Source organism: Centruroides vittatus, unplaced genomic scaffold (genome assembly GCF_030686945.1).
Source record: "Centruroides vittatus isolate TY-2023 unplaced genomic scaffold, ASM3068694v2 contig_874, whole genome shotgun sequence".
In the NCBI taxonomy this organism is placed as follows: domain Eukaryota; kingdom Metazoa; phylum Arthropoda; class Arachnida; order Scorpiones; family Buthidae; genus Centruroides; species Centruroides vittatus.
Genome location: NW_027122566.1, coordinates 341,217 through 359,533, shown reverse-complemented (window position 1 = coordinate 359,533; position 18,317 = coordinate 341,217). Strand labels below are relative to the sequence as shown.

The 18,317-nt window shown below is 27.5% G+C and overlaps 2 protein-coding genes across 2 annotated transcripts in view; both read right to left on the bottom strand.

Moving 5' to 3' along the window:
• The window catches only part of LOC136982891 (guanine nucleotide-binding protein G(o) subunit alpha-like), a 102,275-nt gene extending 95,360 nt beyond the window's left edge, over nt 1-6,915 (bottom strand). Inside the window, exons 1-3 of the mRNA XM_067279448.1 lie at nt 6,279-6,915; nt 6,118-6,160; nt 697-838 (exon numbers count right to left, since the gene is read on the bottom strand). Of these exons, the coding sequence (XP_067135549.1) occupies nt 697-838; nt 6,118-6,160; nt 6,279-6,396 (303 nt within the window). The 5' untranslated portion in view covers nt 6,397-6,915. The remainder of the gene's footprint in view (nt 1-696; nt 839-6,117; nt 6,161-6,278) is intronic.
• LOC136982890 (cysteine-rich venom protein Mr30-like) lies at nt 6,876-16,586 on the bottom strand. The gene is made up of 9 exons (XM_067279447.1): nt 16,331-16,586; nt 15,107-15,343; nt 13,227-13,312; nt 13,068-13,159; nt 12,927-12,965; nt 12,562-12,654; nt 12,320-12,442; nt 12,123-12,248; nt 6,876-7,008 (listed from the first exon to the last, which is right to left on the bottom strand). The coding sequence occupies exons 1-9, from the start codon at nt 16,544-16,546 to the stop codon at nt 6,935-6,937; spliced, it is 1,086 nt and encodes a 361-aa protein (XP_067135548.1). The 5' UTR covers nt 16,547-16,586; the 3' UTR covers nt 6,876-6,934.
• Nucleotides 16,587-18,317: the final 1,731 nt, after the last annotated feature.

Sequence of the window (18,317 nt, the reverse complement as noted above, 5' to 3'; positions counted from 1 at the left end):
ATTATCTAAAAATATCCAGCTTATACTTCATCTAAGCCGCTTATAATTACAAATTCTCTAGCGTTATTTCATATATATATTATGAACTAAATTGTTTTAAATATAATATTTAGCTTATATCATAATAATATATTTCCAAAATTATATAATACTTAATTTTCTAGTAATAATTTCGTTCATCATAAAGATATTTTGATAATTTTCTTTATATTCTTATGTAGAATTTTTAAAAATCGCCAACTGAAAATGGCTTTAGAACATAATTTTCATTCGATTAAAAAATTGTTTTAATGCTTTCTTCAGTTAAATAATAATGTAAACTAGTTTAATAAATCCAAGAAATTCTCTCCAGTTTATTTAACGGAAGTATAAATAACAAAGAAACGTTTGCATAAAATACACGTAAAAATATCAAATTTCGCCATTTTAAAACGGCTGTAAATATGTTTAAGAATTGGAAAAAAAAAAAAACCATAAGTTAAATTTTTGCTAAAATCTAAAAATAGTTTAAAATGTACTAAAAGTGGGATAAATGTACTTTTCTTAAAATAGTAACAGAATTTAGGACAAAACGGTAAATTAATGTTATGTAAGTTACTGCGCTTATCCTTCCTTTTCAGAATGTTAACTCTTAAACATTTTTAGAAATATAACAGAAATAAAAAAAAATTAACGAATTTTAATAAATTAATTTACCTCTCTCTCGTTGTTACTGAAATTTATTCCCAATGTTGGCATGGCTCTCAATATAGCCACCATTGATTGTACCGTGTTGCTATAGACGACTGGCTTATACTGCCTGAAGTCTTCTGATGTGAATCCACTGTCGTGAATAATTCTATAAAATATTTTAATTATTATAAAATTGTAATTGTGATATTTGTTATTAAACGTTATTCTTCTCGAGAATTTTATTTAAAAAATATTTATTAAAATAAAGGCTCGAAGAGGATTTTAAAAATAATTCTGATTTAATGAATCAAAAGTCGATTTTTTACATAAAAACTTTTAAAAAATTTATTTTAATTTTTTTTCTATTTGCGTAGGATGTTTTAATATTTATAAAATTTTGAAAATTGAACTTTAATATTTCCAACAAATTTTTTAAAAATTTATGTGATTAAAAATAAATTTTATTCACTTTATTTTGATTGATAAATTCACAAAATTTTGAAGTAAAAAATGCAATTTTCCTCAATATTTTTTTATTACTAAATTATTTAAATTTTGGGCTTAACCCCCCAAATTTCTAAAATTAAACATAATTAAAGTAGATTATTATTATTATTATTATTATTACTTTAATTCTTGAACTTTTCGAGCAGAACCTACACTTATTTTAATCATTAACTTCTCATACACATGCATTTTTTACGCATGAAAACATTATGTATGACCTTTTCTAGTTGTAAACAAAAGAAAACAGATTAAAGATTTTCACAAGAGATAAAAATATAATTTCCTTTAACACATATATATATATATATATATATTATTTACTATTCTTCGGTCACAGCCTAGAAATGATTTAATGAGTGACACCCTGTTAGTGAGTATTAAATGTAATAATCACGTGAGATAAGTGGGAAGTGCGACTTCCACGTTGATTCCCACGTTTGTAGCTATTGAGGGTGGACAACAGGGCGTGCCTGACAACAGCAGACACCAAAAATATAAGAATACACACGGTTTATTTTTCGAAAAGTAAAAATAAAAAAAGAAAAGAAAATAATAGAGAAAATGACAGCATTCTGGGTGTGTGTAACAACAACTTGAAAAACCGGAATTATCTATGAAGTTGCAAATACAAGTATTGTGAGAGATGAGCTTTAATGCTACTATAGTAGCATCAGTTGATAAGTTATCAGTTTCTGTTTATTTAAAGTGATATAAAGTAACAGTAGAGATGTTGGATATAATAAAAAAGCACGAACAGAGTTCACTAACCTTTCAGTACTTAAGCACCCTTTATTTTATGGGTTACAACACAATGTAAAATACTTGCCTCCAGTGTAAACAATTGGCATGTGATTGATTAAAAATTGACATTTATAAAATGAATTTTTTAAAAAAATATCAAATTATTCGTTTGTACATTTTTAATTTTTGAAGAAAATGACAAGTGTTATTAATGATCCGAGAAATAATAACATCTATAAAAAGAAAAATTTTGTAACAGGAGGATACGTTGACATGTTTATTTAATAGTCTCTTTTGTATATGATTTATAATACTTTAAAATACTTAAGATAGTCAAAAAGGTAAAAATATGTGCCCAAACATATTCAGAATGATATTATAAAATATTAAAATAAATTATTTTTTTTCTATAAAAGTTAATCAAACTAAAAATCTCGTGTTCTAACTATCGATTTTATTATGCTACCTTACGGATAAAACCATTTAATAACTAAAATTATTATTATTATTTTTTAAATGTATAGTTGTTAATTAATAAAATTGCAAAATTCGTGTATTTAATTATTTAATTCCTCAATTTTTAAGTAAAATAATAAAAAGTACGAGCATTTATAGTTAAAAAAAAATAGTGCAGAAATATAAATATTACAAGTAAAAAATTTGTTAAATAACCGTAAATATTAATTAATATAATTCAAAATTCATCTGTCACGCTTAGAAATCTTCAAATAATACGACAGAATGACTTAACAATATAACTAAATGTAATCAATACAATCAAGGATAGCTTACATTAAAAGGAAAATAAAAGAAGAAAAAAATAATAAAAAGTCGTAAAAATTATTTTTATTATAAAATCTGACATAGATACGAAGCATTAAACAATAAAATTTCTTTGTATTTTTTACAGTAGGGGAGGGAAATGATTGAAATTTAAAATGACAAAGCTTTTCTTACACACGAAAGAAAAAAAAATTGAGTGATAAAGGATAAATAAATCTCGACCAGATGCGTGTTTTTTAATAAATTTACGAGAAACTGCAACTCATACTGATCAATAGATATTATGCTAGATTATGAAATAAAATTTTCGAATATTCTTTAACAGACCTACTGGCACCATTGCCGCAGACGAGCATGCGTATATACTATAGTATTGACCGGAACATTCCTCGTATGGATCATTGCATTGTATATACTTACAAACTCCGATTGCATTTCGTTCGTGCTCTTAATTTTCTATTTTTAAAATTAACTAACGAAATATATACATATATATATTTTTTTTCTTTTGGTTTTTAAATTATAACATCCGACAACAGATGGCTTGTTTCTATTATTAGCTTTGTATCATCGTTATTATTATTATTTTTTTAAGGTGCTGATTAGTAGCTTTATCTCCGTAATAATTCCCTCTACTCTGATTAATTTACAATGTTTGATGTCTTATCTTCGATCGTTTCTGCTGGATGTTTCATTTTTTTTTTAATGATATAACTTGTATATTTTTCTACTTAGATTTAGATTTATTTTGCGATTTATGACCGTTTCCGTCACGCATGTCGGGAAGTGGCATATCTTGCATCTCTCTATGTATAGAAAAAATTATAGATCCGTTCGATTTTAAATCGTTATGTCTATTTCCTATTGATATTTTCACTGTTTTCCAGATAAAATTCCAGATAAAAATCGTTTCTAATGGATTTAGAATCAACTGTAACTCATATAATATACTGTATTATAAATGATTTTGCTCTGTAATTAATTAATATGGATAAAATCTGATACAACTCCGTCCATCTGTATAGATAACTGTATAATTCTGTACGGTGATTTGTATCTGTATCAAATATTAAACTGATAAAATATCAAAGATGATAAAATTCTACTTATAATTTTAAATATTTATACAATAATTAGAAAAATTGAACAATCCTCCTCACCTCCTTACTTATATATTTAATAATGAAAGAATAAATATCATATTTATGATATTTAATTCTTTATAAACAAAATGATATTTTTAGCCATTCTTCTCTTTAGTTAGTGTGTTTAATGTACTAAACTTGGTTGGTTACAAACCATTATATTTTAGACTTTACAACAATTTCTTCTTAGTTAATTATAATTAAAACACGGATTTACATATTCTATAAAATAAAAGCATTAAAAAAATTATTTTAGGTATCAAGTATAATATATAAATGATTAAAATAAGGTAATAATTTTAAAATAATTCCAAAATATTTCTTGGAAATAAGTTAATGTTACATAGTAATGCCATATCATAGATCCATATTTATAGGCATTTCTTTTGATATAAAAAAATGATATGATAAATAATTAAAAGCAAAAAATGCGGATGATAAAAAACTGACTAGCATTTTACTCTCTACTTAATAACATTCTATAAAAACAAGAGCCCCAGGCGGTACCACTTTTCTTATTAACATAACAATTATCAAATATTCTCACTCTTAATGTTTGGCTCCTTTTTCTAATATATCTAATAAATTCACATAGAAATTTTATAAGTAATTTGTTAAAATAATTTATACATTTAAATAATCCCTGACAAATGACAATTTATTTTTCAAATGTGGAAACTTTTATTGATATATTCCTTTTAGAGAAATTTTTAAACAAAAAGAAAGCCGTGTAAATGAATCCAGTGTCTTATATACCACCTGGAGACTAACTTAGTAACATTGACTTTGTCCTATCAAAGTTCTCAGCATTTAAGTGTACGATGAATTTTTGCCTTTAGGTCGAACTAGTACTATCAAGAATTCTTCCTTGCCCCGAGGACACTGTAATTGTTCTATTAATGGATAATGTTTAATCATAAGTAGCATTAAAAAATCTTTATGCCTACATAAATAATATCATTAAATCCTTACAATTTTTTACATCAAACGATTTTTTCCTACATAAGATTTATTTAAAAATGGCAATAAAAGGTTACACCTGGGCCTTTAAACCCGACAAATGGGCCCCAGTCTAGTCATGTTTTTATATTCGTAGATAAGGATATCGCTTTCAATATTACTTGTACATGATTTAAGTCCTGTTTTTATAACTCACTCCATCTTTTATAAGTCCTATTAAGCGATCTCGAATTTTGATTATAACTTGTTATAATTCTATTTACTTTCTGCAATATTTCATATATAAAAATAATGGAATTATATTACATTTTTTCGTTTATTAATATATAAATTTTATACGTTAATGCCCTGTTATTTGACCGTTAGAGTTCGGTTAGTGAAAGCAGCTGTTCAGCGAAAGCAGGTGTAATTTTTGGATAATTCTCGTTACAGATAATGCTTTATAAATATTTTCTAATTGATGAATAATTGCTAGGCTCAAGGAAATTAGACAAGAAAAAAAAATTGGAAAAATATAGCACGGATACGAGATTCCTGTAGTTATCTATTCGTGGTATTGCTGGGATCAGTCGGATGGCGAATTTTTAAGATTTTCTCTGGTGGATATTAATAGGAATGACTTTAGTGTCTATTAAAAATAGAAAGAAAAACAATTCTTTGGGCATAAATCTCAAGATTAGATCGAAATATTTGTAAGAGAAGACACCTGTTAGCGACAGTTCTCTCTCAGCCTCAACATCATGGCTGTCCTATTGATTTCCAATGGTTGCTGACTGGCCAGGAAAACTGACAAAATTACACAAGTACTACTGATAATTCGCCCTTGAAATAAAATTTTTATTCACTGATACTATTAAAAAAACGATCTACTGTCATCGCTTACATAAATCATTTTTCGGTTAGAAGCGACTAAATTAAATAAAAAAATAATAATTAAAATTTACTTAAGAAAAAAAAATTATTACATTCGTCAAAATATTTCGTATTGTACATAAAATAATTAAAGCATAGATTTTATATATATTTATATATATAATTTTTTTTCTGACATTTAAATAATCTTAAGTCGGTAGGTTTTTCTATTATTGAAGTTGGAAGGGAAGAATCGGATTCTTTATAAAAGATATAGAATAAAATATTATTCGTATTGTTTTTATTATAAAAATAATTATTTGCTCTGCAAAAACATTACTCTCATCGAGCTAGTCTCCCAACCACACCCATCGAGTACCGCAAAATGGCGGTATACTCTCCCGCATCTACAACATCTGCTATTTAAGAGAATGGCAAAAGTGAGATTTTTACTTACTTCATCTGTTTGACAATTGTGCTTTTACCGGATTCACCCGCACCTGAAATAAATTTTACTTGGAATAAATCTCGCTTTCTACCAACGGAAGAAAAAAAAATTTAAAAAGAAAAAAATAATAATAAAAGAAAAGTTGGCATGTATATTATCCAAACATTCACCTAATAATAATAACTTGATATCCTTTGCTGCTTGGATACCATCTTCTTTTAAACTTTTTTCAATCTGCTTGCTTCTTGCCAAAGCCTGACGCTCTTCTGCACTCATAGCACATCCCATGGCTAATTTTCAAGGGTTACCTTCGCCTTGAATGCTACTTAACGGCGAAACGCGGCCGCAAGCACAATATCCACAGAGCAATCAATCCCATAAAAACTCTACAGGTATCCACAGATTTTTAATAAAAAAATAAAAATAATAATAATAATAAATTCACAAATGATCTTTTTAGTCCTGTATATATATTTCGTAATATGTTAGAAAGGTCGATTTTTACGGGTGCCGATTTTAAATAAATGCTTAGCGGAACTACACTGCAAATTTACCATGGTCCAGCATCATGGAGACTCGACAATTGGCGATTGACGTCATTTTCCGCCATATTCCGCACTATCCGCTAACAAGATACAGTTGGTTTGTAGATGTTAGACAGTCACCCGACTACACACCTCTTCTACACTAGCGCTTGAAGTTAGCACTGTAATCCGTAGTTTGAATGGAAACGGGTATTAGACAGCTGGGACCGGTCATGATGTTGTCTGTCAAACAGTTCCCAGCTAACTGTGCTTTTCCCCAACACAGTAATGTCAAATTGACATCAGCGCAGGCGCGTAATCAACCAAATGCTTCTCTGAGATGATTTTTCTTTGATCGTTTTAAGTGCTTTTTTCCCTACAAATATAAACGTATATACATATATATATATCGGCCTTTATCTTCCGCCATTTTTAATTTTAAATAAATAAAAATTCGTTTAAAAATATTTTTAAAATTATCTAAAAAAGAAGAAAAAAAATTTACAAAATCAATCTTTGTTTTTCGATACTTTTTAAGGGTTTCTTTTACATTAATTGTCTGGATTCTGTATATAATAAAACAACGCTTTCATTATTCTTATTGTTAATCGTTTTAATTATACGTATAAATTATTTTTAAGTAACCCTAATAATTTGAGTAATTTTTTTTATTTATTTATTATTTTTATTAAAATATATAAACGCAACACAAACTTAAAAGAATCAAGAAAAATAAATAAATAAAATATATTTTTTGTGGGTTTTTTCTAGTGTTTGGTTGGCTTTAAATAAATCTTACGCTTAGCGCCATCTGTTGATAAAGACGTTATCTAATTGATAATCTTTACGAGTTTTACTATTATTTCTTCAAAAAATAAAGCTTGTAGAAAACATAATTAAATTCATTTATTACGTTTTAAAACATCGCAGTTCATATACAAATTTTTTGTAATGTTACACGTTTAATTTCCTTCCGATTCTTGTAGTTTCATAGTTATTATCTTAATTACGATCGTTTTATACACATACACACACACACACACACACACACACACACACACACACACAAAAATGGCTTTAAGTACTGTTAAGAACTTAAATTTCATTAATTTTTTTAAACTTCATTAAAATAAATTTTTAATAGCGATTAAAAACAAAATAAAACAGTTATATCTTTGTATTACATGCAAAATCTGAAGTATTTAAAATAAATGAATATTAAATTCGATCGATTTCTGTTAATTTAAACCTTTTTTTTATTTTTTATTTTTAAATCTGCTTGGAAATTTTCCGAATTTTTAACACGACAGACAGGATATTCAACCGGACATAACTCAGAAGGAAGTAGGGAGTTGACGATTTCAAGGAAGTACGTCGCTCTTTTAACTGATGGAATGAATTCTATTAATTCACACGTTTGAACTAATTTAGAATAATTTAAATAATAAAGTACATTTTTGTAAATTGTAAGAGGTTTCAGATTTTTCGATCCCCCGTTTGAAGTTTGATATTGTGTTTCGCGATAGAATTTCTGCATGGAAAAAGAAATAAATAAATAGTGTTGTATTTAACATCCTCAATTCTTTTCTTTGACACTATTATTTTGTATTGTAGGTGGGTGTATTGAGGAAAAAGTCAGTTTAAATCGATGACGTATGTATCGTATTTCCAGTGAATACAACGCGTGACTTTTCTCGACCCCAGAACGATCCGTCCAATTGATAATTAAATTAATTTAAATAATAAAAATAATTTGTTTTTTTTTAATTTTTCAAAGTATTTATTCGATCTTTACTATTTTTTACGTTAAAATTTTTATTCATTTTAACTGTTTTAAATTGTTTTACAGTAATGCATGGGCGTATTCAAGGATGGGCAAGAGGCGTATGTTCTTCATTAACCAACAACTAAAAATTAATAAAATATAACTTAAAAAAATTATATTTTCTTTTTTGAATATATTATTTTTAGATATAGCCTGTCTTGTGTTACAGGTAGTTGCGCGTTATATAGCTTCATGAGGCCCAGGTAAATTTCAATTAGGGGTCCCATGTACAGTGTCGACTTTATACATTATTCTTCGGGGAAATATTTGGGGGAAATATTGATGAGAGCCCCCATCAATAGAGGACCCGAAACCAATCTTTTATAAAAAAAATATTTCCCAATTTGGTAATTGGCTTTTTTGCCCATAGAATAGCTCGGCACTGGTTATATATATAATATTTTAATTATATTAAGTATACTTTAAGTTGCCTATGAGATAAAGCAATTATGTTAGATTCTATATTTGAAGTATTGGGTAGATTTAAACTGAAGATTTATATGTAAAACTGTGTATCTTTAAAAAATTCTGTTATCACAATTAATTTGATATTGAAATCCATTAAAAAATTACAGCGAATTATCATACAAATAAAATTTTAAATTTAGTTTATAAGTTTAAATTTAGAGTTGATTTGAATATTTTAATTAATTTTTCTTATAAATTAAGTTATAAAATTATTTAATGGGAAGTGTATTTTATTGTATTTTCTCTGTAATTTTTCTCAATAATATTTTTTAGAATTTTGTAATTTATTATATTTTAAAAGTTGCATCACTTCATTATTTTTTTAAAATAAAATTATTAAAATTATGAATAAAAATTTGAGAAAAATTAATTATTACGTTAAAAATCCAGTTAGTTATCAAAATTAATTGATATAATTATAAATATACTATCAAATTAAATCTCATTATTACAAAACCATAAATAGGATTAATGATATTTATTTTAGTAAATGGGTTTTACATAAATTAAAAATAGTTGAAAGTAACCAATAAAATGAAAGAAAACTCCAAATATATCTTTTATTAGTATTTCCTTTAGATTTATCTATAGAAAAAATAAAATTAATTAAATTGGAATTATTTTATAAAAGATTATAATTATTTTTATAAATACATTATAATGTTTTGATTAAAAATTCATATTTATGTCTTTTTATAAAGTATGAACATAGCATATTTAGTTTCATTCTGTTGTATTTTAGGCAATAAAACAAAGTACAGTAATTGATTCCAGAATGCATTACTTATAAAAATTTCCTCTCTTTTTTTTTGTATTAAAAAACATAAAAATAATTAAATTTAAAAATAACCAATTACCAACGTTCTTATATAATTTTCTTCTATTTTCAGAACAAAAAGTGTAGGCAAATTTGCTTTATTTAATTTTTTAATATATATATATACAGTCAAACCTGTTTTTATGCGCTCTTTTTATGTGCGATTTTTATTTGTGCGATTTTTTTAATGCGAATTTTTAATTTATGCGGTTTTTTTTGTGCGAATTTTTATTTGTGCGGTATAGTTGGCGACTAGTTTCGTGCGATTCGTCATGTCTCACGTTGACTTATTATAGCTAAATAAACTTATTATAGCATAAATGCACTTATTATAGTAATATTATTGCATGAATATGCGAAAAATGAAATAATTTACTTTTTAAGTCAACAAAACACCACCTGGACAAAAATATGTAAAACAGACGATAGACCAGACGATGCAGTCAAGTGCTGACATCTGTTGTAAATAAATTCTATTTCGTACGGTTTTGAGTTATTTTCTATGTGAGACTTTTTTTATGCGGTCCCTGTTGACCGCATAAAAAAAATTATTTTTTAATTGTGTTGCGAAAACTGTTTTTTACAGCCATTCGTGAAGTTTCGTGCGATTTTTTTTAATGCGTCTTTTTTAATGCGGTCCCTATCCCCCGCATAAAAAATTTTTTAATATATATATATATTATTTTTATATAGACCAAGCAAAGATTTTATTTCAGTAAATAAACATATGACTTAATCTTTAAAAAATGTTTAAATCTTTGAGAAGATAATTAAATTTTAAATTAGGTTATACTGTATTTTTCAAAATATTATCTATTTTAATTATTATATCGTTTAATTACCAGTTTAAATCATTATAAATGCGTATTTAAACAGTTATGAAGTAATAATTATTACATAAATATGTATATTAATATAATATAAAGTCTTAGCGACTTTAAAATTATTTTTAAATGCCGTCCGAATGGACTAAAACAATAGCAAACTCGACTATCCATAATCCAATCAGGCAATTTTTCAATTGCAAGATATTCGTGAAGTATAAAAATAAATTTTAATGCATACTTTTTTTTGTGCTGAAGAATTAGCGCTAGAACTTTTGCTAAGGTAAAACAATTTAATAACGTGCTACTACGAATTTAAGACAAGCTTCGACCTTTAAACGGAATTATAAACGTCGATATAGCGCCATCATTTGCACTTCTCTGAAATTGGCGCTAAGTTGAAAGGCCTCAAACAATAAGAATTACATAAAACAATGAGTTTCTACACAGAAGTTTGAAAAGTCACATGATTTGGTGCCTTTTGCAATGCCAAAATCGTGCTTTTAGTACTTCATAGAAGCAGAAATCCATTTCGCGAGTAAACGGAGTGGCACTATAGAAGGCCGCTATATCGCGATTTGACTATAATTTGAATGATAGATAAAGATAAATACAGTTTTAAAATTTTGTTAAAGAGTAAAAATGTTAAGAATTATTTAAAATAAAGTATAAAATAAAATCAAAATACCATTTAAAATTTTCATTATAGCCTATACAAACTTTAGAAAAGTGAATAACCCGAATTTAAGGCTTATCTTAACTTTAAATTTATAAAAATGTGTTAAAAAAAAAAAAAAAAAAAATCAATAATTTAAATTTTAAAGCTCTGTAAAACTAACATTTAAAATTAAATTAAATTAAATTAAAAAATGAAAATAAAAATTATAATGCAATATAAAAGTAAATAAATTATTTTCAGAACTTAACGAGTTAAAATATTTTCTTCATATATAAATTGTATAATTCATTAATTATATTTATATTCTTTAAAGAAGAGTCTACATAAGTGAAAAACAATTTTTCTACAAAAAACAAAAATTATCATTTGAATTGTCATAAGCACTGAATTATATACAAAATGAGTATATTGATAAATGAAAAAGAAATAAATTTGCAAACAAATTAAAATTTTATGAATCAAATATGAAATGAAACAAAATAATTAATATTATTTGTATGCAAATGAATTTATTTCAAGCAAAATAAATTGTTAATAAATTTTAAATAAAATCTTAATATATTTTAATACATTTTTCTGTTATATAAATTAATCCTGTATGTTCTTTATTTATTGCATAATTCCTCATTTATTTTTATTCATTTTAATTAAAAAAGTAATAATATGTTATATAATTGTCATCAACTTAATTAAATTAATAATAGAAGGCCTATAAAATAAAATGAAAACCTTTAAGCATGTTTCTTAGAATTAAAAGTAAGAGGATCATAATTAAGTAGGCCAAATTTCTGTTTTCTATTTATGTATAAATTGAAAATTCGTTTTATTCATACATAAATATCATAGCTGTTAGCATAATGATAGTAATAAAATTTACCACAGTACGGTCCAGGACAAAGTAAATAACAGTTACAGGCATTTCCTGTTGTGTTTAGAACATATCCATTTTCACAGATTTTACCTTCGCAGCATGAATTTGATAGATCATTATAATCGACGATCTCTAAAAATATTATCGATACATGTATTTCGACATTTAAATTAAAATATATACAAAATATAAGGCACACTCACTACACTTTTCACACATTTTTCTACAGTAAACTTTTCCTACTTTTTGATCGTCTCGAGAACAATATCTTTTATCGCGAAATTCTTCGGATCTTCCACACGCAAATTTCTTATTGTTACAGGAAACTAACAATGGAAATAATCAATTAAAATGACATAAAATTCAATTTATATTAAGCTTCAATTCAATTTTCATAAATTATTAATATTGTAATAACAAAAAGAAAACATAAAAACAATGTTACCTGAACAATCCAATGTATCCCAACCATTTTTACAAGTGCAAGTACAATTATTCTTATGTAAGATTCCACAATTTAAACATGTCAATGGACAATCTGTATTTCAAAATGATTATTAACTTTTTATATAAAAACTAATTTTATTTATTTAAAATAATCGCGCTTCTTTAAATATAATCAAACGTTTATCCATGAAAAGAACAGTGGCGCGTTATCCCATGGGCTAAAAGGGAAATTGCCTAGGGCCCCCCAACAACAGGAAACCCTAAACCAATCTTTCATATCTTCTCATATTTATAAATTATTGCTAAATTATTACGAATTAAATATGCAAAGCCATCAGTTAAGGTTCAAAAATGTACACTCACCGCATGTAATATTTAATACTGTGCAATGAGGTTTACTTACTGCAAATAAATATAATTGGGAATTAATATTTACATCTTATATTAACTCAAACTAACAACAATGCAATAAAATTATTTTAAAAAATTAAAAGAAAAACTAACTGCAAAGATTCTTGTGGCAAAATCCGCCATCGTTCCTATCGCAACCAGAACAAGGTTTACCGATTTGATAAGTTCGTTCTAATAAATCCCTTCTGGGAGAAAAATTATAGAATTAACGTGTGAAACTAAATTAAATAAAATTAAGAAATTTATATTTACTTTGGATAGTAAAAACAAACGAAAAAATGAGTTTTTCTGCAGGCATTTCTTGCACAACCGATTTCTTTCGTTCGAGAGTAAGCTAACTATAAAATAAACACATATTAAAATCGAAAATTATAATTATATAACATTTTTTTTTTAAATCTACAACCAAAAGAAATTTAGTTTAAGTTACTGTTTTTCTGATTATTTACAAACAGGTGTGCGCCGCTTAACTACGAAGATCTCATAAGATTATAATAGAGATGAAAAATTCGCAGCTACCGATACATTTTCTATGTTTAGATATGTAAATATTTAACATTGTGGTACTAGTACATAAAGCATTTAACGGTAATATACATTAATTTATACTTTTGTACACTCTCTGAAGTTCGTATCATGTCAACGTACTTCTCTAATGTATCACCTTTGTTAAGCGGCGCATACATATATTATGTTTATTAATATATGAGTAACCTTTTCTGGATGCAAGCCGCAAGCGAACTTCGTAAGTTTCAGGCCACATGCATGTTTTCTTACTAAATTGCAAGATTTTTACATATTTGGACACCGCGAAACGTCGAGAAATACAAAAAAAATTCGGGTTTTTTTCTATATGTATGGATGTTAGAGTGTGTGTGGGGCACGATTTTTTCACCCTCTGAAATTTAATAACTCTTGTGCTTTTTGTCGAAAATTTCTGAAATTTTTCAGAGAGGATTGTTTGTTAGGTGGATTGATGCTATTAAATTTTGGCGATTAAAGGTTGAGGGGTGGGGAGATAATGGAATTGTGTGTCTCCAGTAGGATCGAATTTAATGACGATTTTACTCGTTATTAGCACTTACAAATTTTTAATAAAACTCGTCCCTACCCTCAAAATTAAGCTTTTTGTCATTTTATAATAGTTAAAAATATTTTTAAAAAATTTAAATAAAATATGATAACAGATGGCGCCACCAAAATTTTAAATGTCGCCGGGAAAGTTGAGCAACTCGTTGCTGGATATTGTTTTCTTTACAGTAGCACACATTTGTATTGAATTAATTTGATTATGGATTTGACGCCTACGAGTTGGGATAATTCGAAGTCAAAGCAAATGCATTACAGTAGAGCATCGATTATCCGACTTAATTGGGGACTGGGGTTGGTCGGATAACCGAAAAGTATGAAAAAAATACATTATTAGTATAGTGTATTAGGCCTGGTTTAAATACTAGCCTCCCTTTCATGGTAGAGCCATGCTGCCAGCTAAAACATGCAAAAATTTAACAAAAATAATATTAAAGTAGCCAAGACATAACCAAATATTGTAGCGCCACATCACTAGCGGACATTTGAATTATCCGACTAGAACGCGGTCGGTTAACCGATAAGTCGGTTAATCGGAAATCGGATAATCGATGCTCTACTGTATTTACAATGTACTGTACCGTACAGTACTTAATATTATTTGCAAGAAATGTATACAAATTAATTAATAAATATAGATTCTAAAATGTAAATTATTAATATAAGAGCTATTAATTAAGCTTTAATTTCATTTGTGAATTTGTTTACTGATGTAAACTAACTTATTTTCTGAAGTAACTACTCTATTTTCATAATAGACTTTTTTTTTTTTTTTTTTTTTTTGCCTATGCGCAATGGCGTCTAGGGCTGTCTCATCCGTGGTCGTACAGTAAATAAGGGTTGCATAATAATACGAGACAGAAAACGGGAAAAGAAAATTATGCATTACGAATTTAGAACCTCGCGGGCCGTGGCTTGCTCATGACTGCTCATGACTTACTGATGACTGTGTGGCTTGCTTTAACATATTAAATTGACGAAAATACAAATTAGAAGCTACAGGCCGAGAATTAAAATTCATTCAGTACATTAAAATAACTCACCACTTGATATCTTGAGCAACCATTAATTTTTATGCATCTATTTAGTTTAGTACGAAAATATTCTTTTTCCGCAAACCATATGGACAAGATTTTAGAAACATTATAACGTTTTCCTTTATAAATATTTTGCCCAATTCTATCTCTTATACCTTTTGGTATATGCTTCGGTATTCCGTAATCATGAGAACAGTCTGATACCCATGACTTAGCCAGTCTTTCCAAGTCCTCATCCCATTCCTGAAAACAAATTCATTGACTTTAATAATGAAAGTAATGACAAAGACGTAAACATGAAATGTCACAATGCAATTTTTAATCATATTTTAAATTTAAAATACATGCTTTCTATCTCAAATTAGTAGTGGCTTGCTCCTGTACATTATACTTTTCCTTTAACAATACAGTCATGCTGATCATCTATCTAACATCCTTCAGGGAGAAAGCTTTGAATTAAAATAACGTAACTTCCAGTTTGCATTGGAAGTTCGTATAGAGCTAATCGGGGCCTGCAGGCTCTATGATTTCCATATCCGCTCTCATCTTTCACTATCTAATTTCCTTCTCGAGATTTAGGAAAAACAGACGGACGGCAGTGGGCATTTATAAGTCTACAGTTTTTAAAATTGCAGCCCAATTATTTACAGTTTTAATACTTTTTATACAGCAATGGAAAGATATAGAGAAAAATGTAAGTGAAGAGTAGAGGATATTATTGAAGAGAGAGAGAGAGAGAGAGAGATGCACATAAAAAGACAAAGAGAGATCCAAAGAGATCAAAAGAGAAAGGAGAGAACGAGGAAAAGACAAACATCGATATAGTGTCTTCTTAAACAAAGCAATCCTCGTAAAGCGCCAGTACATACTTGTGATCAGATCTCCTTAAATATTAGAAAGAGAACATTTTAGAATATGTGAATTATTAAATGTATGATTTTGCATTGCAAATTGCCTTGCATTACCACATCATGTGACTTTCAAATTCTCAAAACTGAAGCTTGTGCATAAACGCTATTACTATACTATACTCTACTAAGAATTGTGTATGTATATACATAATTCTTATTGTTTTGAAGTAGTACAATTTAACGCCACACTTGATTTAGTGCCAATCTCGAAGACGAAAAAATGAGGGCGCTAAATCAAAGATCAATTGTACTGTACATTAAATTGAGGTTTTATGAAGCTAAATTATGCTGTTTGCTAAATTACACTTATAAAACTTACTAAGAATTTCATATCAGACGCTGGTGGTTCAATCAAACTTCTAAAAAGATTGTGCATATGTACAACATCTTTCTTTTCTTCTTTGCTCATTTCGCTATTGATGTATTCAGAATTTATCCGAATAAAATTTGATGGCTCATCGTATGAAAACTTTAATATTTTCTCAAGTTTTACTCTTTGAATAACTATAAATATATAAAAAGCAAAAAGTTTCATCTTTAAATTTTTTTGATACTATAAGAACTAAATTTATTCAACAATACTACAAATAGAACTAATAATCAAGAATCGCTTAACAATAGTATTAATTAATGCCTATTTGATTATAGTCATTAATTAATTATTTTTATTTTAAATTCGTAATTGGTAGAAAAGAAACCCAACAAAAACTTTCTATGCTTTGTAAACTAGCCGGATTATCACGGAGGCAAATACATTGAGAGATACAATTTCGCCTATCGGTTTTTTTAATAACTCTTTCCACCCTGTGGGCACTTAGAGGGACTCTTTAAGTATGCTCATTATGGTTCGGTCAGGCCCACAATGGGGCGGCCGGGTGGTGAGGGACGGGGCCCGACTACCCGCCTATCGGTTAACAATCATCCGCCCATCAAAATTACTGAAGGATCCAAGAGGATCCTTCAGTAATTTTGATAGGAGGATGATCGCTAACCGATAAGAATTAGAAGCTATTGCCGAGCCGGTATCAGCTTACTGCTTCAGGAGATCCGAAATCGAATCCGGAATTTTCATAGACAGTCTGTCCCGCATATATTTTCCTCAGTCCAATACCACCGACTGTCCTCATAGTGAATATGACTGAACCCATGATGAGGATGGGGAAAACAGCTTTCTTATTATTCGTTTTAGAATAATACAATGTATTAACTAAAAGTTTGAAAACATCTTATTTATGTTAAAGAAAACAATAGTTTCTATTCATTTGATCGATAGTTTTCAATAATATTAAGAGTAATTCAAATACATTATAATGTAATGTATTTCTAAGCAAAACACGCTCGAGTCTAAATTTTTAAATGAATGAACATTTTTGAAATTTGATGATGAATTTTAAAAGCTCAGTTTAAAAATAATATGGCTTTATAAATTAATTTCTGTTCAGCTAATTCATTTTTAATATCAAATATAAAATATAATAATTATATAATATAATAATTTGATATAAAATAATTTAATATCAAAATATAAATTACATAAAACTTGTTTTTAATTGATGGAGGTTTTATTACTTTCAGCTTGTTTTAAGATAATTTTATAATACAATGCTACAATGAAATATGTACCGGTACGCTACATACGAAGTGTTCCTAAAATATGACTCTAAAAATAGAGTTGCATAACTTGTGGTAAAGAAAATATAGCTATTTAACAATTGCATTCGATATATTCAAATTTCTTTATTGCATTCTCCTGACTGCTGCTGTAGTAATGCGTATTAAATAATTTAATTATAATTATTATGTTTAATAGAAAATATCCCGAGCAATTTTGCACTAGAGGCGAGCGGGCGCCAAAATGGCGCCCGCTCGCCTCTAGTGCCAAATTGCTCGGGATTTAATAATTATTAGTGGCGGCATGTAGCCCGATCGTCTTGTAATCGCTAGGCTTTGATGTAATGCTGGAAATTCGGCCGTATTATATAAAAATAAATATAGATGTTTATAACTTTTTATTTTTAAATTTTTAATTTTTTTATCACTCTAGTTTTAATCGAGTGGAATTTGATATAAACAAATTTATCTTCAACTGATGCAATAAAATCAGTATCACTGTCAACAGGATTTGAGAGGGATGTTAACTTCTCGGGGATTGAAATGAGAATTTTTTCAGTACTTTGTGACATAGGTCATTCAATGTTGGCATGTACTGTACTATATTCTTCCACCAGTGCTCGTTCGTGTTCATTTACTTCACGCAACATCTTTCCTGGCTTTTCGCTTCAACTTTTTCCATAAAGTTTTCAAAC